Here is a 26,656-nt window from a genome sequence, read left to right as displayed (position 1 = left end):
TATGCATTTTTTTTTTCACGGTACCTCTAGTCCAAAAGGTGGTGGTGGTTGTTGTTGTTGTTGTTGTTTTTGTTTTATTTTTTTATGGAGAAATTCAGAAGCAAATATTAACTTAAATAAATTGTGGTATTATGTCATTGTGGGTTCATTTATGCAGTGAGGGGTGGGATTCAATTTTGTTTGTTCACATATTGTGACTGGAAGCCACAAGCACTGGTTTTGCCTATTACATTGATCATAAATCGCTTGAGTTGATACAAACCAATCACACCACTCAAACTATCCCGGGTCACCTTAGGGTGCCAATGTACCCAGCTTGGGAACCACTTCCCTATGGTATCCCAAAGTGTTCTCTGGGTGCACTGTGGCAGAGAAAGGGAGTATAACATGAGAGGAACAGCAAAGTGAACTTTGCGCACCCATGTGATCATTTTATATCAAACATGCTGGTTATAGTGAGAGCACTGAGGGACTTAGAGTGCGGAGGGCATTTTTAAGTGGGGGGACTGAAAGCATGTAGGAGTTTCTAGTAATTTTAGGGCAAAAATATTTTTGGAGTCATATGAGCGAAAGGGAATGGTAAAGAGTCTATGTAGGTGTACACGTGCAGAATTGTACTTCGAACCCAGATTATGGGTAATTTGCAGCCCTTACAGTGCATCAGGTTGCTGATCATAGACGAACATAATTACATCAGTCATTTCATGTAAAAAAAAAAAAAACCTACTGAAAGGAATGGGTTTGGTGCTGTATTTTAATGTGAAACTGAAGAAGCAGGTGTGCTTTTCTTGAGAATGACAGATCACTGATAAGAAATGGCTGAACAATGAAGGACTTTGGGAAAGTAACAATCCTTGTAATCCTATACTGAGTTGTCACAATAAAGTTACGGCAAATTCCCACAGCCAGTCATACATAGCAGCTATATTGGTTCACCACAACTTTGTTTTTGAATGAAAAAACTAAAAAGATGCTTTTGTTTGGCTTGTAGTTTTTTTATGATTTCAGAAAGAATTGAGTCTTTTTATTCTTTTAAATGTAATCTTAACCAGTTTACTCATTTATTTTTTTATTGCTAATCAGAAGCCACCCCATCAAACTAGGCATGTCATCCTGCATGATATGCACAACTAATGAGAATTTGGAGAAGAGCAGCCGTAGCCCCATACAGTTGTCCTTATACATTATTGCTTCAGTCATCCCAACAGCCCCTCTTGGTGCGCCAGGGTCCCGGGAGACTCTTTTTCACATCTATTTTGTCCGAAAAATCTTTTTCTTGGACATACAGCCCTATTTTGATCCCTGTCCTTTTTTAAAGAAACACTGCCCTTTTTAGCCCAGTTACTGGATAGGGGAAGGAGGGGGTGGGGGTTTAAAAGCATACGGCAGGTGAAATAGCTCAGGAGGGGATGAGTGTGGTTTGTAGTAATGAGTGTAGTCTTTTTAAAGGATGATCCAAGTTTTATGAACCTTTGCTCTATGCAGTGTACCCCACAAAAGAGCAGTAAGGTGCCTACACTGTAACCTTTAATAAAAACACTGTTGATGTCAGTGGTTGAGGAATGACAGTCATTCCTTGCTTTACTTTTACATTTTAAGCCTGTGGCTTTATTCCAGAGAGGCTACATAAGATTTCTAGCCAAGAAAGAACATTGTTGTCAAGCTCGCATTGTGTCTTAATTATGACTTCTGGCAGTGTGAAAAGCAGTTTCCATGGCACTCTAAAGTACTTCAAATATGCCTAAATAATCAATCAACATCATGTATTGTATTGTTGCATGGTCCTTATTTTTTTTACCATCTAGAAAACACTCCAGCTGCAGTTAAGTCAGGATAGATCCCTTGAATATGTATACCTTGGTACTTAGAATTTAGCATGAAATTACATTTGCACTGATGTCCTGTACCACTGCAATATTATGCTGCACTCATCACACGGTAACCCAAAAACTGCCTTTGCCTGACCATGCTGGAGCCACTCCGCAGACAGTGCTCCAAATTGAAATCTTCCCTGAGAGAGGTTTCACACATTGGGCCTAATTCAGAGATGTATGCTAATGCAGCTGCTAGTACAGTTTTCCCATGTAACGCAGCTTCCGTCGCCCCAAAATGAAGATAATAGATCAATAGATCTGCCATTTTAGTAAATTTACCCCATAGTATCTAAGGAACTGGTATATTTTTTTAGACATTCATAATGACATGGTTGGAATGTCAACATTACTATTAATTATGCCGACATTCATCAGATATGTACAGTATAGTATTAGAATTTCAACAAAATGTTCCTAGTGGTCTAGTAGTGAATCATTGGTTCGGCGGCTCCAGCTGGGTCTTCTACATTAGTCAGATGATGGTGATTCCTGTTGTGGTTCAGGTGGCGAGTGCTCCTATCCCTACTCCCTAATGTGCTTAAATTTGTATGCCAATCCTGGAACCGGGATTCCAGGATTTAAGGCATTTTTGGTCAGGATTTTAATCCCGGAATGAAATTCCTGGATGAAAATGCCTTAAATCCTGGGATCCGATCCCAGGATTGGCATACCTAGGGATCAAAATAAGCATGTGTGTTTTATCCCTTTCTGCTTTGCAGGGTGGAGCAAACATGTTAGAGGTCACACTGCGCAGCCACGCAATGGCCCACCCCCTCCACCGCGCCCGCTGAAGGACTGCTTCTAAGCAGTTCCCAGCATGGCGCATAATCAAGAGGCCGATCCTAGGATTTATTATTTTTCAATCTGGAATTAAAAACTAACCCTAACCATGTCAAATATCCAAATGAGGATATGTACCTTTTTAAACATTGTTGACATTATATATGTCAATATTATGATTGTGAACATGAGTGCATCTCCTATCTAATGGTGTGTACACACGGGTACAATCTCCCTGCGATTCTGACTATATAGTCAGAATCGCATCAGTCTCGCACACAGATCGCATGCATATCGTAAGGGCTTTAACCCTTGCGATCCAGATGCACGGCAGAAAGTCTTGACTATATAGTGCAGATCTGCACTATACAGTTAAATTTGTATGCACATCGCATGCATAGCATGCCATGCAATGCGATCTGATTGCATCGTGGATCGCATCGCACGGCAGTGGCACCATGTGCACACACCATAAGTATGCGATATGGGGGAGGGGGTGTTATTCAGACCTGATCGCCAGGCTGCGAATTCACAGGACAGACTTTCATTTTGGTGGATTGGCGGTTATCTGATCATGGGGTTCTGCAAATTAGCAGAGAATAAATCGGGTCTGAATTACCCTCAAAATTGTGTATAGTGGGTCTGATTCAGATCAGCCCTGACGATTTTTGGATGATCAGATAGCCTTTACTATTGACACCCAGCACCCATTTGCGGGCGATAATCCAGCGTTTTCTGGGAGTGACCCAGAAAATGCAGGTGTTCCCGGCCATTGGGAGGGCTCTACGGCTTTTGCAGCGCCGAGTAAATGTAGACTTACAGGGGGGAATCCATTCGATGGTGAGATATCGCAAATGGATTTCCCCGTGTGCAAGGTTGCAAACTTATTTGCAGCTGTGCACTTGGGCGGGATTTAACTCCTGTTCTATATAACTGTAATACCTCCCTGGACCCTGAGATAACAGTGGGGTTATGGTAGACTACATACATTATGTTGTCCTATCCTATACACATCATAGTTAAAGTGTATTCGCTCTTAAAGTGGTTTTAAAGTCTGATAAGAGGCTTGCAGTTTCTGCCAGAGTAGTCTTGCATGAATGCATGGCATATTGCCCTAGTTAAACAAAGGAGTGGAAGCAGAATAATCCACATCGGTGCCCTATATCACACGTATCCTGGTGGAGTTCATGCCTTTTCACTTTGGACTTCAGATTGATTGGCAATAAACTTTTTATATATTGTGCATGGAATCTTTGCAAGTCCACGAATTGTTAGTTTGAGCAATTTAGAAACTGCTAACAATGTTAACACATTTCTCAACATTGATTGTTTAGTGAATGATGAACTTAACCTACCTAAAATGATTTTAGTCGATCTGTGCCTATTGTTTAAAGTTTTTTTTTTTTTTTTCTATTGCATGTCCTTATGTAGACTAATTTAAAGTTTGGGGATGATAATACAATCCATGCACCTAGTCAAACTACTGTATCAATGCTTTCGGTTTCTATACATTTTCCAGATGCTTGAAAGAGACACCCCCAGAACTATTGTTTGGTTTTGTAAAATATAATCTTATAATGTAGTCGTTTGCTGCCAGGCATCGGTATAAGGCAGTGAGCAGCAGTCAGGCTGTGGGCCACTAGCTTTGCTGAGTGGGTGGCAGCACTTGGGAGGGTGTAGCGGAGGTAGGTCCTTTTGTACAAAGAAATGTGGAGCGATGAGAGTCGAGATCCTGTTCCAGAACGAGAACATTTTGGGGCAGAAACACCAGAAAGATAAAAACAAAGAGCCCTAAGCACATTCACGCCTACATAGAAAAGGGAGGATACATTTTGACCAATTTGTCAGGAGTACAGTATGATCCCATCTATCCTCATGTATCCCTCCTATTATCCCTATAGATTGTAAGCTTGTGAGCAGGGCCCTCCTTCCTCTATGTCGGTTTGTTCCTACCCAGTTTGGTTAATCACTGTTGTTTCCAATTGTAAAGCGCAACTGAATATGCTGCGCTATATAAGGAACTAATAATAATTAAATCTATATTACACTTGATATGCCACTCTTTCTCTAATGGTTTCCCAATGGTACTCCTCCATTGTAACCATTAATAATTAGAATCAGCCAATGTATAGACTGTCCAGGTCTTGCTGTACTTGTCATGGCTGTAACAATGAATGACTTAGTCTTATACCAGAAGTTTTATAGGTCCCTAACACCCTTTTGAAGTATTGTCTAGTTGGTCCTATAATCTATATATAGTATATTTCTAAGCAATATACATTGCCACACACTCATTTTGCCTAAATGCACTAAAATGTAGTTGACTATACTTATGTTCTTATACTTAAGGTTGGCTATGTGCTCAGCACATGGTTGCTTGTTATGTAATACAAAGTAATTAATGTATTTAAAAAGAGAAAACGAGAAAATTGAGTCACGCCTATAGCAGCAAACTGTGTAATGGACATAAGAGGCTGACTAGTAACCTGATTGGCTGCTGTGATGGTGACTATATTGCTGTACTTGCTATGCTTTCAATATTATTCTTGCTCATGGGCCAGTTTTTCCCACTATGACGCTCAGAGTAAATGCGTGCCAGACATGCTTCCGTGCATATGGGTCTGCTTCTGCCCATGACTGCCACTACCAGGATACCAAAAAGCAAGCAGACTGGATTTCTTTATTTGCTTTCTGCAGCAGGTATTGGATTTAAGTGTCAGGTTTTTTTGTGAAAATGTAATTACTCTATTTATTTATAGATGATTGTTCAGAATTATGCAGGTAATAGGATTAATTATTTTAATAGTAATCAAATGTTTTAGAAAATGGCATGGAGGGCCATCTTGGAAATAATGGTTCTCACATCTCTTTATTAATGCTTCACTCTGAGCACACCTCTGTGTGTGTAATTATTGATCGGCCTATGGGTCTGAATATTTTGCTGGCATTGCTTCTGCAACTGTATGTAAATGCCACCATACCTCGGACTGGGAAACCCACTTTGGGGGGAAATTCAATTTGTTTTTTATGTGTGCCCGTGGTTTTTCGCACCTGTGGTGAGCAGGAATCCTTACACATTGGATTTTACAAGCACGATAAGGATTGGGTGTCCTAACGAATAATTTTTTTTTTATTATGGCGCTAAAACAAATGTACCCCCATGAAATACTGCTTATGCATCATTAGCAGATTATCTGTCTGAATATGGCCTCCTATGTGAACAATTGCATCTCTTTACGCAACCACTGTCCGCTACACCATCATAACATGCTCATAAGTTGGACCATCTTCATGTGCCCACTATACCACCTTCCTGTTGCTGTCCAGGAATCCCCAATATATTTTCAAAACATTTCTGAAACGGAGCGTCTCCTCTGCACCTTGATCATAAACCTGACCTTGTGTGTATGGACACAAGAGCAATGAGACTTAGGGGTATATTCAGTCACTGTCGAAACTGCTGTCTTGCCGAAAAGACATCGACATAGATCGGAAGGGGTTCTGACCTTTTCAGTGCTGGCTTTTTTTTTTTTTGGCAGGTCGAAATGTTTCAACCTGTCAAAAACCAGGTGGATTGAGGGAGTAGCCGCTAATCCACATGCTTTTGACAGAAACAGAGCTAAAATCGAAAGGTTTTGGGCATGTTTCCAGCAATCTGGAATAATGGATGCAGCTGATTGAATAATTAATGCCTGATCCATTCCAGCAAAAGAATGTCGGAATGATAGATGCAGTCCCAAAAGAGAATGGTTCAACTACATCAAACATCAGTACTGCATCTGACTCAGAATCAACCATATGTATATATGTGTGTGTGTGTGTGTGTGTGTGTGTGTATGTATGTATGTATGTATGTATGTATGTGTACATATTTATTTATTTTTCAATGAAATTTGCACACAATGGGCCTTAAGCCGTGTATACACGGCAGCAATATGGGCTATTATCGCTGGAAATATGGTCGCTGGCGACCATATTGCCAGTGATGGGAGCTTGCCCCGGCGATAAATCGCCGGGTGCGCGCTCCTGTTTTCAGCCCCATTCTAATCGCTTGCTCCTGCGACCAGCTGATTACCTCTGCGGTTCTCCCTCAGAGGTTCCTTTTCATCAGCTACCATCGCTGATGAAAAGGAGACACTGAGCAATCTATTGCTCAGGAATATATTGCTGAGCAATAGATCTCCCCCCGTGTGTACGCACCTTTATTCTGGTTCACTCTGAGGCAAATTCCTTCTCAAATGGACAAACCCATGTGCACTGCAGGTGGGGCAGATATAACATGTGCATAGATAATTACATTTGGGTGAGTTATTTTGTTTCTGTGCAGGGAAAATACTGACTGCACCATAGATCTCACTTTGAAGAAAACCGCCACCCAAATCTAATGCTCTCTGCACATGTTATATCTGCCCCACCTGCAGTGCATATGGTTTTGTCCCTTTTGAGAAGGATTTTGCCTCTGAGAGGGAACCAGAATAAGGCCCAATATGTGTTTTCTTGTATGGCAGGGTTAAATAAAATATTTGCAACATTTGATAATACTGCTACCAACTATTTGTTTCAATTTGTATAAGGCAGGGGTGTCCAAACTGTTTGGAAAGAGGGCCAGATATGGTGACGTGAAAATGTCCATTCAGCCTGACATTCTTTGAACCATTAATCACATCAGAATGGTCCCTCAATCTTGCCCCCATTTACTGTATGTCCCCCAGCATGCCCCCACTCACTGTATGTCCCGCCAGCGTGCCCCCATTTACTGTATGTCCCCCAGCGTGCCCCTTCACTGTATATTTCCCACCTGACCCCCTCTTCTCTGTATTTCCCCCAGCCTGCCCCCATTCACTGTATGTCCACCAGCATACCCCCATTCACTGTATGCCCCCCACTCTGCCCCCATTCACTATGTCCCCCAGCCTGCCCACCCTTTTCTGAATGTACCACATACTGCCTCCCTTCACTGTATATTCCCCTGCAGGAGACAGATGCTTGGGCTCCCACCGCCGCCCTTCTCCGCTCCGCATATTACGGGAGCAAGCTTCCCCTCTCTGTGGAGGGTTATATATAATTGCAGCAGCAGGAGTTGGACACATACTCATCTGAAATACAGCAAACACATCTCACAGTGGCAGCCGGCACCCCCTCACCAATGCAGACAGCAAGGTATAGGCGTGCTCGCCAGGGTCCCACCTCTAGAGTCCTGTGCTGTGCGTCCCACGTCAGCCTCCAGCTGCCCGCTTCTGGCTGTTGGCTGCGGGCCGCTTGAAGTGACATCACGGGCCGCAATTGGCCCCCGGGCCAGACTTTGGACATGCCTGGTATAAGGCTATCTTTTAAAATGCTGTTCATAAATGTTAAATCCAGATCCTCCTCAGGTCTTTTAAGAAGGAATAACTGTTATACTGATCCCAAGTCTATTATCTTGAGTGTCATGTGATTATAGTAGCATTTGCTTTCCTGGGTTGTTGTACCACATTTGATATTTACACATGACACTTGATAATATAAGGCCATCCAAACTGAAGCTCTTCTCGAGTGTTACTAAGCATGTGATTTGGCAGTGTTCTCTTACAGATGGTGTCCATTTAGTGTGACACTGAACCCACAGTATGAAACCTGTCTATATGGAATCACCCTGTGCTGCCCTGTGTCTGGCCATACTTCTGAATTTCTGCCCTCAACATGATAAAAAGAGCCAAGCATCAATACACTTCTGTCTGTTGCAGATTGCTCTTTGATTATGTTAAAATAAAAAAATCAAAATCTGTCAGTCATTGGTGTGCTAGTTATTTTAATCGCATTATTTCAGACATTTAAGAAAAGCTGATAGTTCTATTGTTGCTCTTTTTATGGGAGTGTAACAGTAGACATTAGACAGTAGACATTTTCATACTGATGTTAAAGTGTCAAATTATGCTGGATATATGGATTTGACACAGAGATTAGTAAATCATGTGCAATGTGAGAACATGTACCCTGCATCTTCCCTAATTGCCCAATATTTATCTGATTGGACATGATTTAACCTCTGTAAATATCTATGTTAAAACTTTCTTTTCTTTGTGGCAATTTAAGTCAATACAGGTTGAGTATCCCTTATCCAAAATGCTCGGGACCAGGAGAATTTTGGATAACGGATTATTCCGTATTTCGGAATATTTTAATATTTCAATGATGTATTTTGAAGTATCTTGCATTTATGCTGTATAAACACATAATATACACACAAATATATTTTATTACCACATAAAATACACACAAATATATTTTAATTGTTCAAAAAACAAGGTTTCAAAACGTGAAACAAAATGTGTGTACTATCTCAGCACTGAATTTGAATGCCAAGCAATCATTGGCTTGCACATATATAGTGCCAGTTACATATCATGTCCCCAGTGATGCTGTTACAAATGTCCCCAGTGAGTTTTTAGCAAAAAAAAAATTTTTTTTTCACTTTCTGGAATGTCCGTATTTCGGAATAATTTGGATAACGGATATTCGGATACGGGATACTCGACCTGTAGCTACTTTAGCTCCAGTTGAATTTAGTTATCTAAAGTAAAAGCTCTACACTGTTCTAGGTGAGTAGTTCCCCTACTGGGTGCCTTGGGGAACTTACAGGGGTGCCCTAGGTAAGCAGTCCAGAACCAATTCCTAATTACTTATGGTCAGTGTACTAGGCATAATCAGTGTTTGTGGCTTCCAGTTCAATGATATGTGGACACACAGAAGCAAACCCTGTCCCTCACTAAATAACTGACCCTAAGGATGACGTACTGTATACACACAAGTTACTAAAAATTGGTGCCGCTCAAACTCAGTTTTGCCTAGTAAATGACCCATTTTGTCAACAAGTAGTTGGATAAGTGTTCTAAATGCAGTGGTCAAATTAATTTGTGCGAATGTGTTTATTTGCCAGTGACTTAGGGCACCTCACTTGTGAGATTTTGTCAGATTTGACCCAATTCAGGTGGATTGGGTCAATTTATCTGACAAAATCTGATGTGCCTGTCTGACAAAATCTGATGTGCCTGATGTGTAGGACACAATCCACAATCCCGTGCCATTGGGTATAACCAAGAGATTGCAAGAGATTGATCCTCCTGCACATAGGATAAATCTCGAGTCAAACAGGTCCAACTTGTTGGACAATTGTAAGGGGGCCATTAGATTATAAATTTATTTGTATATTAGATATGCCATTATAATACAAAACAAATAGGTGGTATTAAGGGCACAGTGATGAGTATTGGAATAGGGAGTGAAAAAAAACTAAAAACAAAACTGAGATGTTGAATAAAAATGATTATTATAATTAATTCAAAAATGTCCTGCTCGCAATAGAATTATTCAGTGGGAGATGATACGTCGGTAAGCCAAGCTTCTGGATCAGTCAGAATTGATCTTATACAAGTTTAATTTCACAAAATATTTGCTCTTTAGCTTAAACATAATGGTATGTTATTTAACTATGAATGTATACATTCGTATCACAGGAAACAGGGGTTGAAGAAAAGTATCCTGAAGCAGATGGCGAAACTATATACGAAAGTGATCATGCGGATGCTCCGCCCTCCATTGACAGCACACCAAAGGTCCTCAACACAGCTCTGTCTGGCTTGTCTTCTAGGTAAGTGTCAGAAATCCCCAAATACATATGGTCTACTCTGCTAATCCCTTCCCTTATATTGCACATACAAATCTTTGTGCCCCCCCCCCCCCATGCATGAAATATCCCCTCCTCTTCGGTTAACTTTGAATCAGACCCCATGTATGGCTAGGACATAGCATATGCTTGTTGCATTTTCTTTGGTTACAAATCGATCCATGCATGAATTACTTGGAGATGATTGAGAAATATTTTTTGCACAGTCAAAATTACTCCTGTTAATAAATAGAGTTTTACGATTCAGAATACATGTGCATAATGTATTTTGGCTTAAAAACCTGCTTATATTAACATTATTTAATTTAAAATTAGTTGCCATTTAACAATAAGTTTAAAATCCAAAAAATGTATTTAGTTTTAAAATGCTGTAGTTTAGTTTTAGAATTGATTTATTTAGCTTGACCAAGACTGACCTGTGGTTATTGATATATTTCAGATGGAAAAACTGGTGGATTCGTGGTATTTTCAGTTTAACAATGATCACATTGTTTTTTCTTCTTATCTACATGGGACCTGTCATGCTCATACTTCTGGTAAGTTCAGAGACCTGTTTTTGTTCTTGTTTTTCCTTTTTTTTTTTTTTTTCTGATATATTTATATATACGCAAGTTGTCAAAGGGTAACATGATTTGTATGTATCCCCCCCCCCCCCCTTTTTACTGGATAGGGACAATTATTGTGCTTTAATTATGGGAAAATTAAAATTGATATCAACTTGTTACAATTAAATGACATAATAATATTTGAAAGTTGGGATTACAGAAAATGCAGCTTACATTTTATAGCTTTTTCCTTTAAAATTATTTTAATATTTGTAATTACATTTCTTTATTCATTTTATAAAACCTTTTGATTCATTTTAATCTAGACTAGGAACTATGAAAATTAATGATAAAACACCCCAAGACATTCATTTGATATGATTCCTGGGCCATTGCTGCAATGAGATATGGTGAATACCAATCCTCAGATGGCATTTTGCAACTAATGCTCCAGCTCATTCATGTTGCTCTCCCAGCTATCGGTTATAGCCTATGTTATCTTCAAGCTGCACGAAAAGTATTAATGATGGTTCTATTTCCCATTACGTCTGTTTTTGGTTCTCTGCTTGTCTTGTTAAAAATTTAAACAAGAAAACATGAGGAGATGATGTGAGTTATTTGGAGGCCCGGCTACATGGACACAACCTAACTAACATTTTGGGGAGGATTCCGTATTTTTTTTATAAAATAAGAACAATTCTGTCCCTGTTGCCCAGTAACCGTGGAAACGAAGAGTTGTGAAACAGCCTCCTGTGAACTTCATACCTATGCATGATTTATCTGCCATATTTTTTTACATATGTCAATTTATTTTAAATAATTCTAGTTTATGATTTATTTAAGTCATTATCTACCAAATTACGCTTTTATCTCTAAAGGCCACACCTCTTTTTGTGTCCACAAGTTGGAACTAACCTGCTGATTTTGGTACTATTGGTAAATGTTCTTTGCCTATTAAGTACTTTAAACATGAGTGGTGTTCTACAAATGAGCAGTACCAGAGAGGTGGGCTAGGCTAATTAAAGAGGGATTCCTTTACAATGTAATTTTTCTAAAATTGTAATATGTTTTTTAAATGATTGTCACTCATTTTTTGCCAGTTTTCTTTCTGCAGTATCGAATTCTAATTAGCAAATGATTTGCAAATTTAGAGGCTAATCCACTATACATCCCATATGCCACTTATGTAGTAACTTTTTCTAAGCTTAAAGGAAGTAGCAAAACAACCACATCATTTCTTAATAAAGCATGATGTATCTGCATTTGCTAGTATGGTGTTTCAGTCATAATGCAGTAAAAATATACTACATATATGGTGATTAAATGAAAAGGTCATTTTTTGTATTGGGTTAAACGTGTTTTCCCCCCAGCATCAACAAATCAGTATAGATCTTTCATTTTATGCCTTTTATTTAAAGGAATCCAATTAGGTGTAAGCAGCTCACTCCCCCCACTATCTGGCCCTCCTGATTGGTTTCCGCACGATTAGCGGTTTGTGAAGCTCTACATGTACTAGGACAGTGCCTATGGCTGGGTACTGGTCATGCTGTCTTACATCTTGAACTCCATGGCCATCATTTAAGATGGGTAGCTTCCCTTCTAAGTTAAATAGATTCTGGTATGCAAAAATAGAAGCATATAATTTGGTATATGATGCATGCTTCCTCTTCTCTTGTTTCTTTATAGGTAGGTTAATGATGTGCTTTTTTTCTGTTGTTGAGGAGGACCAGTAGTGGGGAACATGTCTGCCTAGTTTTATTCTCCCCTTTGGGAAGGGGGATGCAGCTTTGGATGGGGCAGAAGGCAATGTCAGTAGAACGTAATTAACATAGATTGGCATCATATTTCCTCCCCATAGACCCTTATTTCTCTGCATCCCGCGTTTAGCTCAGTTCACTGGGAAGTGTGCAGGATGCAGCAGGTACAGCACTCTTACACTAGTCTGGTGGCCTCCCCCATAATGCCACTGGAGGTTCTCTTTGCCACCTTGGAATCTATCACAAGTAATGTGTTCGATTGGGGGGGGGTCTTTCGGGGTAAATGTTACAGTAGGGACACACAGACACCTGGTGAATGCCCTAGGGATATATATTTTCCCACTAAAACACTTCAATTTTTTTTTTCAGTTCTGTCCTTTTATTGTATTTAGTCTAACATGATTTGACTCTCTTGTAGGTGTCTGCTATCCAGGTGAAATGCTTCCATGAAATAATTTCAATTGGCCACAAAGTGTACCGATCCTATGAGCTGCCATGGTTCAGGTCTCTTAGCTGGTAGGTGGCACTTGAAGATTCTTTTACTTTTGTAATGGGTTTAATTTGTGTTGCTTGTAAAGTATTTTTTGTGTGCAGATATTTACTGATTATATACAGTCAGGTCCATAAATATTAGGACATCAACACAATTCTCATATTTTGGGCTCTATACACCATCACAATGGATTTGAAATTAACCAAACCAGATGTGCTTGAACTGCAGACTTTTGAGGGTATTTAGATCAAAATCAGGTGTATGGTGTAGGAATTACAATGGTTTCTATATGTGCCTCCCACTCTTTAAGGGTTAAAAAGTAATCGGACAAATGAAACAGTCCTAAATCAAACTTTCACTTTTTAATACTTTGTTGCAAATCCTTAACAGTCAATTACACCCTGAAGTCGGGAACGCATAGACATCACCAGATGCTGGGTTTCATCCCTGGTGATGCTTTGCCTCCACTGCAAATGTTCCTGCTTGTTCTTGGGGCATTTTCCCTTCAGTTTTGTCTTCATCAAGCAAAATGCATGCTGAATCGGATTCAGGTCAGGTGATTGACTTGGCCATTGCATAACATTGCACTTCTTTACCTTAAAAACTCTTTGGTTGCTTTTGCAGTATGCTTTGGGTTATTGTCCATCTGTACTGTGAAGCACTGTCCAATGAGTTCTGAAGCATTTGACTGAATATGAGCAGATAATATTGCCCGAAACACTTAAGAATTCAACCTTCTGCTTTTGTAACATTATCAATAAATACAAGGGAACCAGTTCCATGGGCCACTCAATGACACTACCACCACCATGCTTCACTAATGAGGTGGTATGTTTTGGTTCATGTGCAGTTCCTTTCCTTCTCCATACACTTCTCTTTTATCACTCTGGTGCAAGTTGATCTTTGTCTTCCCTGTACATAGGATGCTGTTCCAGAACTGTAAAGGCTTTTTTAGCTGTTGTTTGGCAATCTCTAATCTGGTCTTCCTGTTTTTGAGGCTCACCAATGGTTTACATCTTGTGGTGAACTCCCTATATTCAGTCTTGTGAAGTCTTCACTTGAGTGTTGATTTTTAGACATATACACCTACCTCCTGGAGAGTGTTCTTGATCTGGCCAATTGTTGTGAAGGGGTTTTTCTTCACCAGGGAAATAATTCTTCTGTCATCCACCACAGTTGTTTTCCGTGGTCTTCCGGGTCTTTTGGTGTTGCTGAGCTCTCCAGTGCGTTCTTTCTTTTTAAGAATGTTCCAATCCAAATGTTTGGATCTCATATTGAGAGTTGACAGCAACAGATTCCAAATACAATACCGCACCTGGAATCAACTCTAGACCTTTTACCTGCTTATTGATGATGAAATAACAAGGGAATAGCTCACACCTGTCCATGAAATAGCTTTTGAGTCGATTTTCCCATTACTTTACTAAACATAGGTTGAACCTATAAACATAGGTTGAACTAGATGGACGCAAGTCTTTATTCAGCCTCACCTGCTATGTAACTATGTAACTTTTGGACCCTTAAAAAGTGGGAGGCACATATTTAATCCATTGTAATTCCTACACGGTTCACCTGATTTGGATGTAAATACCCTCAAATTAAAGCTGAAATCTTGGGTGAAATTTAATAGGATGAGAAATTTGGTCAAAAATCTCCATTTTTTTTTTTTGTTTGAAAGCGTCAATCATTTACACTTCAAAATCACACTGGTTCTGCAGTGTAAATAGATTGCCGCTACATTTTGCTATGATGATACAGTATATCATACCAACAAATAAACATAGTACAGGAGTACTCATTGCAAAATAGCATGGACTGATGCAAATGGTATTGGGTCTTACCTGCATTGTGGTATTAGGTTTGGCGTGCTAGATACAGTAGCTGCCCTTTACCTGCTGCAGTGATCCTAAATGTTCTTTTTCTACAAGATTTTATTTAATACTGTATTTGGAGATGTTGCACTGGCAATGGCTGTGTTTAATTTATATTAAAAAAAACATGCTTTTTTCCCCACTTAAACGTGAATCCTAATTAACTGAGTACTTTTAAAAGCTATTATTAAAATTTAGAACAAAATACCACTTTATACATTAAAAAAAAAAACATTTATTTGTTCTTAGAAAGATGGTCAGACTACCAATAATGTTCATTTAAATGTAATCTCTATTTCAGTATTCCTACCTATCCATTCTGGCACCTTTCTTTCACCCTTACTGTTAATAATCTGTCATCATTTCTGATATTAGTATGGCAGAATAACAAATTGTGTCAGGTGTGTGTGTGTTACACTTAGAGCGTGTGCCCTCTTAATATTTGTAATTTCTTATTTAATTTGTATTTTAAATTGTGTTTTCATTCTGGAAGGTTGGCGTGCTCCAGTCCTCTACTTGCACTTCAAATTAGGCCAGAACACAGTGTGACTTCTATGTAACACTGCAGATAAAAGCTGTTGTTTTTTTATGCTCTGCTTCTAGGGTGTAGCTGGAAAGCTTGAAATTTGGCACTGTCTTCCTCTGCTAGTAGGCGGAAAGGACGCACACAAAACTGTCAAGTAGTTATAGTACTTAACAATAGAAAAATAATGTACTGTAGCAATGGTAGAGTAGTATAGAACATTTTTTATAGCTTAAATGAGAACTGTACTGTTCAAGAACAAGAATTCCTAAGCTGAAAAATATCCTATTCATAGTTGTAGTGTTGATAAATATGCTCACTATGCTTTCTATGGCTGACAGATTTGCAGACTTAAAAAATGCAGCTCTGTATAATTGGTCTATTTATATACCGGGACAGAGCCAGTGATTTCACTGCAGCTGCAAAAATTGCAGTCTCCTCTTGTGACCTTTAGTACAGTAGATCCCATTAGTACAATGTGGGAGGGGATTCTACAGTCTGTAATACAGTGGGGAGTTTAGAGATACCGGTAAATAAAATAAGATGAAATGGCATGTCAGAAAGTTTATGCATTAATAGTTCATATTATAAATATTGAAGGTAAAATGGCCAGTTGGTCACATCCCACATTTTTAATGTGGGATGTGATGATGACTAATTTGCAAAGCAAAATGTTATCATTTAGAAGACGTACCCCACTAGGGGCATTCAATGAGGGCAGGCAGGACTGGGGAGCTTCTTAGGTGCAGATAGAGAATACTGCCTGGCTGCGCTCATAGTGAGCTACACACAATCAGAGCAGCCATGCGGCATTCCCTACCAACCTGCAGCCAGACAGTGAATAGCTGTTATGGTGTCCATTGGGTCCGATTCCGAAGGTGTGTGCCAGTTGTGAAGCACTGCTGGCACACACCTATGTGCAGGTACGTTCAAGGTGAGCGGCGGGTGCCGGGCTGTGCTGAGCACCCAGGGGTTGGGCTAACCGTGCAGCAGCGGGTCATAGGAAGGCAGTGTCCGGGAACTTGCGTTGAGCGGCAGGTGCCGTGCGGCCAGCGGTGGCAGAATTAAAGAAAAATATTTGAAAGACAGGCCAGGCGTTGATTGGCTGGCCTGTCTTTTGAATTTCTGTTTTCAAATTCTGCCGCTGCTGGCTGCATGGCATCTGCCGCTCAGCACAAGTTCCCAGACACTGCCTGCCCCTGCACGGTCAGCCCCAACCCCTCAGTGCAGCCCAACACCCGCCTCTGCCACATCAAGTGCCAAATTGTTAGTCAGCTCTCAGGGGAAACTGCTGTGGGTGCTCAGGGGAAATTAGGTCCAACCAATGGTCCAACCTCTATGGTGTGTGCACGCGGTGCTAAAATCTCACTGTGCGTACACACTATTAGAGCTATCCACCAGCATACAGGCAGACATTCACTATATAAAAGCATGTGGCACAGGACCACAGGAGAGGAGTTATCATCATCTTTTTCTTTTTTTCTTCGTATTCTTGTAAATGAGTGGCATAACATGCAGAGCGGAGGAGGGCAGCAGTGGGAGCCCAAGCATCTCCTGTCCTTGCAGTGCCTACTTTGCCTCTCCTTCCTCTGGCTCACACAAGGGTCTGGGAAACATGTAGAGAAGGGAGGGGGCAGAGTGGGGGACATACAGTGAAGGAGGGTCAGGCTGGGGGACATACAGTGAATGGAGGCAGTGATGGCCATTCAGAGAAGGGGGGCAGGCTGGGGGACATACAGTGAATGGGGGCAGAGTGGGGGTACATAGTGAATGGGAGTCATACAGTGAAGGGGGTTCAGGCTTTGGGACATACAATGAATTGAGGCACTGATGGACATTAAGAGAAGAAGGGGACAGGCTGGGGGACAGGGTGAATGGGTGCAGAGTGGGGGAAATACAGTGAAGGAGGGACATACAGTGAATGTGGGCAGGCTGAGGGAAATACAGTGAAGGGGCAGGCTGGGGGACATAGAGTAAATGGGGGCAGAGTGGGGGACCATTCTGATGTGATTAATGATTCAAAGAATGTCAGGCTGAATGGTCGGCCCCCACACATTTACCCTTCACCAAATCTGGCCCTCGTCACAAAAAGTTTGGACACCCCTGCCATAGGCTATTGTGGGCTATGCCAGCTGACCATTCTGACAACCGAAAAGGCAGCAATCTTAGTGCTGCATCCTTTTTATTTTCTTTACATGTTGTTCCTATTACTAATGTGTAACACCTGACAGCATTGTGAGACAAAACAAATGTAAAAGATTCTCATTTATTTCAGGTACTTCCTCTTGTGTGTCAACTATTTCTTCTATGGAGAGACCCTGGCAGACTACTTTGCCTCCTCTATGCAGAGAGAAGAGCTTCTTCAGTACCTCATTCGCTACCATCGCTTTATATCATTTGCACTTTATGTCATAGGTGAGTTGCCACGCTCTGCTTCAAACTCTTTATAGAAGGAAAACACAGCCTAGTGTTCATGTTACCAAATGACCACACTTTATCACGTATGTACAGTCTGCCCATCCCCAGGTGGTTTCATGATGGTTTACATTTATTTTTACATGAATGAGTCTGCATATTAATGTTCCTTTATATAAGCTTAGTAATATTTGACCGTATCTCTGTCCAAACAGCTATTACTGCAATTCAGGAAATATGTAATTTGCCAACTAACTATAATGTCCTGTAACAGAACAAAGTGTATAAAACTAGTATCCAGATGCCGTGGAATCCGTCAGGCATATGTAAAAAAAAGCATCTACTAAATCCAGTGCTTCCTCTTCTTTCAACTACTATATGTTATCTCAGAACGCAAGTCCGTGGCCAATGTTTGGAAGCTTTCTTGGTTATTCTGTGGTTTCACCTTTAGAGGGGTACTTATTTCCAGCTCCTGACTGTTGGTACGTCTCGAAACTCGTGACCCTGGCCCATTTTCGGGCCGCTCACCTGTTTATCGGCAGATGGATTCAATGTACTGCCTGCCGATCGACAAAAAGGGGGCGTGTCCACATAAACGGCCATGGATTGTCGAGATACAGCTGTGATCTTGACAATCCACGGCCATTCTCGGCAAAATGGAATAGGCATTGAATAGGCGCCCACCTATATTTCCCTTGTCAGAAATAGTGGCAGGGATTAAATACCCCCCTTATTGTGCGGCATTTTGCAATGCAGCTGTATACTTTATCTATATTGAGAACATAAATGTATAACAGTGAAGCAGAGGTGTTAAACCATATATGCAGGACAAATTTGTATTGGACAACTCGTCATCTAGTACACACAAACCTGTAATGGAACAAAAACCCCATGGGTTCTGGTTTGGTGCAGGCTAGTTCAGACGATGCAGGTAATATGTAGTGTATTAGGAGTTTAGTATGTACCATGGTTTCTCTGAATTAATAGCACTGAACCATATGTAGATTAGATGGTTTGCATGTTCTATCCATGCTTGCATAGGTTGCCTACAGGTGGTCAAAATTCCTGTCATCTAGGTTGACAGTCAATAGGTTGAAACCAAGAGGATGACATGCAAAAAGGTTAACATGCAAAAAGGTCGGCATAAGAATTATGTCAACATGGTAAATGTTGACCATCAGAATGTCGACATGTGGTTTTTCACTTTTTTTGGGTGCCAACAGGCGGTATTTCATGCCCTACTATCCACTAGGGCATGGTGGGAGAATAAAATAGCATGTCGAGGGGACGCAGTGCTATATTTTAAAGCCCATGTTGACTGTGTTGACATTTTCAACACCTTTAAAAAAACAACAACATGTTGACCTAATGCTTGTGTCGACCTTCTTGTTTGTCGACCTAATGATTGTCGACAATTTTGTTGTAGACCCTTTGTCCCACATCAACATGCACATGGCCAATCTTGACAAAAAGCTGACATGTGTTTTCAGCGGTTTTCGTGTGTCAGTGTCAACATCTGAGCATGTGCACCACCGAGTACTCTCAGCACAATTTGCAGTTCCCAATCGGAGGCCAGGTGGTTGGTAATGTATGTTAAAAAAAAGTTATAAAAAGTTATAAATCGGGAACCTTTTCATGTGTTGACCATTGTCATGACAACATTTGATCAATGTCAGCCTTGTACATGTTGACCTTTTGATGTCGACCCATTGACTTGTCAATAGGTCGACCTATACATTGTCGATCTATCACCCGATCCCCTTTAAATAATAGTTGTTCTTTGCTTAGCATTGTGGTCTCTGAAAAGGGGATGATTATGTGCATTATGCTAACTGTGTGTGTTGCAAAGGGTCAAAATGCACCCAGCTTCATAAAGCCCAAATATCTTAGCCATGTAAATGCCAAGTGCATTTTTCAAAATTGGTGTGAAAATTGGCAAACAAACCTTTTTATTCATCATAATGACCTGTAATGTTTACTTTATATAGGAAATATAATCATTTTTACACAACATTTTTTATTTGAATTTATATAGCAAATGTAAGCAACGCTGGCATTTGTGGCAGATATTTTGCACATCTCTCACAGAGATGTTGGCACTCAGAGGGTTAAGCTAGGTACACATTATGTGATATTTAGGCAAATCATCTGATTTGCAGATGCTTGTTTCAATAATCCCAAACTGTTTATACAGTAGCCAGTGCCAATTATAGTTCCAAAACTGATTGGGTCTAACTTGCTGCATGACTTTAATCCAGACCTACAGTATGAGCTGATATTGTGCACATTTTGTAATATGTGAATTTCCAATCTTGTGTGTGACAATTCTACTGATATCTTATAACCTTTGTACAGATAGTGGGATTGGATTGAAACAACACTAGTGTATACACTTGAAATGTGAAGGCCTCAAAATTGTTTAACCGGTCTGAAAATTGTTTAGTCAGACAGGTTGTGAGTGATATCATTGAGGTGTGCACCTAACATTATACTGTAAACTATAATGGGGCACGGTCTGGTATGAATTAATTATTCTGCATACGTACTCAGGTTCTGCTACATAAATATTAAAAACAATAAAGGTTCATTAGTATAGAATAATCATACAACTTTACCTGTTTTATAAGACATATACCCCTTTCACACTCGCAAGAATATCCCGGGTTTTTGAGCATCCCGTGTTGATTCCGGAATCTACCCAGGTTATGACCTGAGTAGAAATCCTGGAATGCTCATCCCGGGATATTCTTTCTAGACACTTTCACACTGCTCTAAATCCCGGTTTGATGCGCGTTCATGTGCATCAAACCCGGGATATTTTTGCGAGTGTGAAAGGGTTAATACACTGTCTTAAATTGCCCAGAGCACATACAAATTACTGGCAATATGGTCACTCAGCGACCATATTGCCAGCGATATGTGATTAAAATCGCCCCATGTGTACACAGCTTCAATTTATTAACATTTTATCCCTGTAATGTCTGTTTTCATAATGCCTGGTGTGTTTGTTTGTTTGTTTGTTTGGTTGTTTGCAGAGGGGGAGTTTTTGGATCAAAAATGTGCATCTTCTTAAATCCCTGGGTGATGGGTACAAGAGATTGGTAACTTGTTAAAAAACTATTATTTAAACACCAGCTATATTTTGATGTGCCCTTTGTTAATGCAAGTGGCATTCTGGATTGTTAGTAGCATTAAATCCCTGTGTCTATTTACTTTGTATCACACTTCCTAAGTATTCGCTCCCAATGGGTACACAAAAGACACTAACCCGTTTGCATGTTTTTGTTTTCTGTCATACAGGTTTCTGCATGTTTGTTCTGAGCTTAGTGAAGAAGCACTACCGTCTGCAGTTTTACATGGTGTGTATTACTCACCCTCTCCAAGTGCAAAGCTGGCAGTTATCCAGTGCTACCCAGTGCTGAATCCTATGTGCACCTATAAAACCATAGGACTTAATAGGGGCCAATTCAATTTAAAAGTCCATGATAGGCAGACGGAACAGCTTAGAAACGCTGGTAATGTTGGCACATTGCATGTAGAAGTGTACTTTTACCTTGCATCCCCACATGGGTGTGCAGTAAAAGGAGCGATGTTGCTCTGCCATGCCATGCGGCTCCTAGTAGTTGGAGGAAGAAAGTGCTACAGAGTCTATGGTAATTTCCCCTTCTTCTGCTGAATAGCTGATTAGCTTTACAGTCACCTTTCTTCCTTGCTATAGAAGCTGTCATGGGACACCACCCTAAGGGTTGTGTCTAAATGGCACTTTTCCAGCTATGGAAACATTATTATCATTGTTTCAAGACGACATTATGTATAGTGCTCCTATCTTGTCACACAGAGAGCCTTTAAGATTAAAGTATATTAATTGTCACTTCTTCACTTAGTACATGTATCAAATGGAGATAATTTGGCACTATGGAGAATTTATTTCTTGCGACATTTTGTTTTTAACTGGCTGTCCAATTATCCCCATGCATTTCCCACCCACAAAATTGTCCATATTCAGGCAAAATCTTAGAATAGGATTTTCAAAGTCACTGATCTATGTGATTTTGCAGCTTAGATTTGGTAAAATATGCAAGGTTTTGTTTTGCCTGCTTTTAGGCATACAAAATAAAATCCATGATAAGTGCAAGCATCGTGATCGTTATTTGTATACTGAACTATGACTGGTAGCCATGGTAGTTTGTGTCAAAAATCACTTGCCCTCTCCCCAAGTCTCCTGAGGTTTTCTCGTAATATTTTGGAGAGAGACAAATAATTATGTGGATCTAGGGTTTTAAGAGGTCTTCCCTAGCTTTGGCGAACCCGGGACCTGAAGATTACCTTTTCTCTTCAATGGAGCCTTCTGAGGGCAGGGGGAGAAACTATTGTACAAGGTCCAAGTACCAAGCTCTCAGCACAGTTTTTGCACTGCACTGAGTGATTAAAAACAAAATTAGAAAACTTTGGTTAGATAAGGTTTGTGAACACACTGTTCTTAACACTCTACATATACAGATTGCCTTAAAACAGGCTATAGAGGAGATATGTGTTGCCACAAGGACTGTAAATAGTTGGATGTTTCTTAAATATACAGGGATAGTGTTTGGTAGCGTCAGTTCCACACCATGATCCACATTAACATACACACTTCTCAGGTTACGAGTGAGATTAATCAAAGTGTGGAGAAAGATAAAGTACCAGCCAATATGCCCCTAATTGCTATTTTTCAGTCACAGCTTGTAAAATGACCGTTAGAAGCTAATTGGTGGGTGTGTTATCTCTCTTCACTGTGTCTTTCTCCAAACTTTGATAACTCTGCCCCTATATTTCCATCTGTATCATGTCTTTACTGTTCATTTGACACATCAAAATTAATCCGCACAGTCCAAGTTATTTCTCAGATTCATTGGGGCAGATGTATTAAGCCTTAACCGGAGATAAATGCAAGGGTGATAAAGGGCCAGATGCACTAAGCTTCGAAAGTGATAAAATGGAGAGTGATAAACAGCCAGCCAATCAGCTCCTACCTGCCATGTCACAGACTGTGTTTGAAAAATATCAGGAAGGAGCTGATTGGTTGGTTGTTTATCACTCTCCATTTTATTACTTTTGAAGCTTAGTGCATCTGGCCCAAAGAGAGATAAACAACCAGCCAATCACCTCCTAACTGCCAGGTTACAGGCTGTGTTTGTTTGAAAAAAAGTCAGTATTGAGCTGGATGTTTATCTCTCTTTATCACCCTTGCATTTATCTCTTGTTAATGCTTAATACATCTGCCCCATTGTTAGTTAATAAATGAGTCTCTCATCACAGTGTCCATGCAGAAGTCATTGCTTGTCACATGGGTTCTTTCTGTTTGCACTGATTGTTCTGTTGTCGCCCTTATTAACAGTTTGGATGGACTCATGTCACTTTGCTGATCACTGTCACTCAATCTCATCTAGTCATCCAAAATCTTTTTGAAGGGATGATCTGGTAAGACTTGACACCAGTTTCTTTGTTTAAATCTTTGCTGTACACTGTTTCCATCTCTTCGTTTAACATGTACATTGAGCAGTTCATTGTTATGCTCCAAAATAGCAATTAGTAATGTACTGTATTATATACCACGGACGTAAGCAGATGTAGCTATTGCTGAAGAGTGTGTTGCGGTACACACGATCAAAGTACGCCTCCTCCCCAAAGTTGTCCCAGTGATGCTTGGGAGTATTGAAATGTAAATAGCAGATGTGTACAGAGAGGCAGTCCTATTGCCAGCAGTGTTCTCTATAACTGCAGGGATCTCTGAACATGGGTTCCCCACACTTCTGCTAGTTGGTAATACTTTTTGTTAATTCAATTATGGTGGTATTCTCTCCTTTATAAAAACCCATCTACATTGTGTTACTTTGGATATTTATAGGGATACAAATGCTGGTTTGCACATTGATGCAACAAATATGTTTATTGGGGGGTATAATACGTTTTAGACCTTTTGTAAAAAAAAAAGTATATATATATTTTTTACATTTTTATTTAGTACTTTAATATTCAATAAGTTTAGATGTGAGTGTGTGTAGCCATGCATGTTCTGTCACCAGAGGCTCTGTTCCTTCTGGAGATGTTTTTAGAAGGGAAAAGGGGAAGTGGAAATGGCGACCGGTGCACAGGTTGGGATTTACAGTAAGGTTTAGTAACTAGGTATATACCTTGACCTTGAGGTATATAGATGTTCCACAATAGAGGATGTGTTGTCGGAAACAACGTTTTCCTGCTGGAGATGTGGCAGATGGCTGCTGCATCTAACACCCCAGTGCAGTAGGACATGGCTTCTAGTCTCTTGTAGACAGTAGCTCAAATAGCCACCGACCACACACTGTCTTCTGTCTGACTTGCGTTTGATTAGACTGTTCATTTCTCATATCACACTACTCCATGAATAATGATCTATGCAGCCAATGTATGGACTGAGTAGGGAACGTCGCCTAGTATGGGAAGTAATGCTGATCAGCCAAAAGATGTGATGCATGTTCCTGGCTGAAATATAATACACATAATACAGGTACTTTTAAGTTAAACAAGTTTGTTTTCCTATTAAAATGAAATTGATGGTAAGGTGTTTTGGAAAATCCCAACTTTGACAATGCTCCACGCAACGGTGTTCATTGCAGCAATTGGGAAGGTGTTACAACTGCATGTATGCCTTGCACACTCACCTTTTTCCAGTCTAACCTACTGTATTATGGCTGCTTTCTATTTCATTCCTAAACTAGAAGCATGCAATTCTATCTCTAGTTCTACCTCCTGATTGCTGGCTCCTGGCTATGACAAAGCATTACACCCACACCATGCAGTGGTAGATGCGTCCTCTCGAATACACTGTTATTCAGTAGCGTACTATAAGGGTAGGCATCACTAAAGTGTGTTATAGAATATATATAATTTTACAGTGCACTAGACGAGACAGGACAGCTGTATGGAAGTACAGGATGACAGACCCATCCTGTATCACCATGCAGTCTCGGAGAGGAGGCTGAGCAATCTGTGGTGCCTGTGCTCTGCTTTATACAATGTTGGCTGGTCGCATATAGAAAAGAAAAAAAACAAAGTCCATTGCGGGAAGGGTCATATACAGTATGTGATGTTATTTCCCTGTACAAAGGTTTGCAGACATATTGAGGTCTAGTGGAAAGGCTGTGGTGGGTTATACTGCTGACAGCCAGATCTAGTATGTAGTGTAGAGTATGAGTGCTTTTTAGGTGGTCACTCGCATTGTTGTCTGTTCATTTAACGTACATAAATTACTGCTGATCCCAGCATACCGACACAAGCTTTGAGGAAGCATCCCAAAATATATGAAGGCTGGCATTTGCTTATAATATACTATATTATTCTACAGCGTTAGCTACTTTATGCTACAGCCTTTGTATCCTGCTTAAGATCACGGAACTATATAACGTGTGCATTTACCCATAAACTTCCAAAATGTGGTTCAGCGCCCTTTACTCAATTGATAGTCCATATGCAATTTCTCTAAGATAACAATTTATTAAAATCTTCAAAGTTTGATTGACCGTCTGGCCGTACAACAGAATCCCATATATATATTCAGAAACTATTGCAGGGCAAGCTGGGATGTGTAATCGCAACCGAAGTGCCAACAATTGCAGAGAAATTGATAGCAAGCTATCAGATAGGGGCACTGAATGCAGAGCTGTGTTGCCAAGGTGCAGTACACAAATAATGGGGTGTCACTCCCCAACAAAATATATCAATAAAAATAGGAGAAGACTGCACTGATAATAATCACAATACTAAATGTGATTTAAATGAATAAAAAAGAATAAATAATACGTGCTAGTTTCCTCAAATATTAACATGAATATTTAATGCACATAATTAGGAAATCATATCACACATACAAAATAATAAATAAATAAACTAAATAGGGGTATAACTATATATATATATATATATATAGATAGATAGATAGATAGATAGATAGATACTCCCCTTCTTCAAGTGTATAATAACACTTAACGTTATTGTACACTTGAAGAAGGGGAGTTTGTATCCCCGAAACGTCTGTATCACAGTAAACGCTGCTTGTTTCACCAAGTCCGCTGGAGTGCCTCTATCTGTATGGTACTACTCTCTATCCATTGTGTCTGGAAGGCACCCGCGGCAGCTGCTCCAAGCCACTTGTGGAGTGCCGGGCTGATACACTCTCTCTATCTATCTATCTATCAGCCCGGCACTCCACAAGTGGCTTGGAGCAGCTGCCGCGGGTGCCTTCCAGACACAATGGATAGAGAGTAGTACCATACAGATAGAGGCACTCCAGCGGACTTGGTGAAACAAGCAGCGGGTGCCTTCCAGACACTACTCTCTATCCATTGTGTCTGGAAGGCACCCGCGGCAGCTGCTCCAAGCCACTTGTGGAGTGCCGGGCTGATACACTCTCTCTATCTATCTATCAGCCCGGCACTCCACAAGTGGCTTGGAGCAGCTGCCGCGGGTGCCTTCCATCTCTCTCTCTCTCTCTCTCTCTCTCTATCTATCTATCTATCTATCTATCTATCTATCTATCTATCTATATATATATATACAGTCGGGCAAAAAAGTATTTAGTCAGCCACCAATTGTGCAAGTTCTCCCACTTAAAAAGATGAGAGAGGCCTGTAATTTTCATCATATGTATACCTCAACTATGAGAGACAAAATGAGGAAAAAAAATCCAGAAAATGACATTGTCTGATTTTTAAAGAATT

The 26,656-nt window shown here is 40.3% G+C and overlaps 1 protein-coding gene across 1 annotated transcript in view; it reads left to right on the top strand.

Annotated features, from left to right (window-relative positions):
* The window catches only part of CDS1 (CDP-diacylglycerol synthase 1), a 57,361-nt gene that overhangs the window by 12,316 nt on the left and 18,389 nt on the right, over positions 1-26,656 (top strand). Inside the window, exons 2-7 of the mRNA XM_083176642.1 lie at positions 10,148-10,281; positions 10,757-10,853; positions 13,038-13,135; positions 17,782-17,921; positions 21,222-21,280; positions 23,299-23,381. Of these exons, the coding sequence (XP_083032768.1) occupies positions 10,148-10,281; positions 10,757-10,853; positions 13,038-13,135; positions 17,782-17,921; positions 21,222-21,280; positions 23,299-23,381 (611 nt within the window). The remainder of the gene's footprint in view (positions 1-10,147; positions 10,282-10,756; positions 10,854-13,037; positions 13,136-17,781; positions 17,922-21,221; positions 21,281-23,298; positions 23,382-26,656) is intronic.

The sequence above is a fragment of the Crinia signifera genome, chromosome 1 (assembly GCF_055691185.1).
Source record: "Crinia signifera chromosome 1, ASM5569118v1, whole genome shotgun sequence".
NCBI classification, from domain to species: domain Eukaryota; kingdom Metazoa; phylum Chordata; class Amphibia; order Anura; family Myobatrachidae; genus Crinia; species Crinia signifera.
This window is presented reverse-complemented; position numbering and strand designations above follow the sequence as displayed.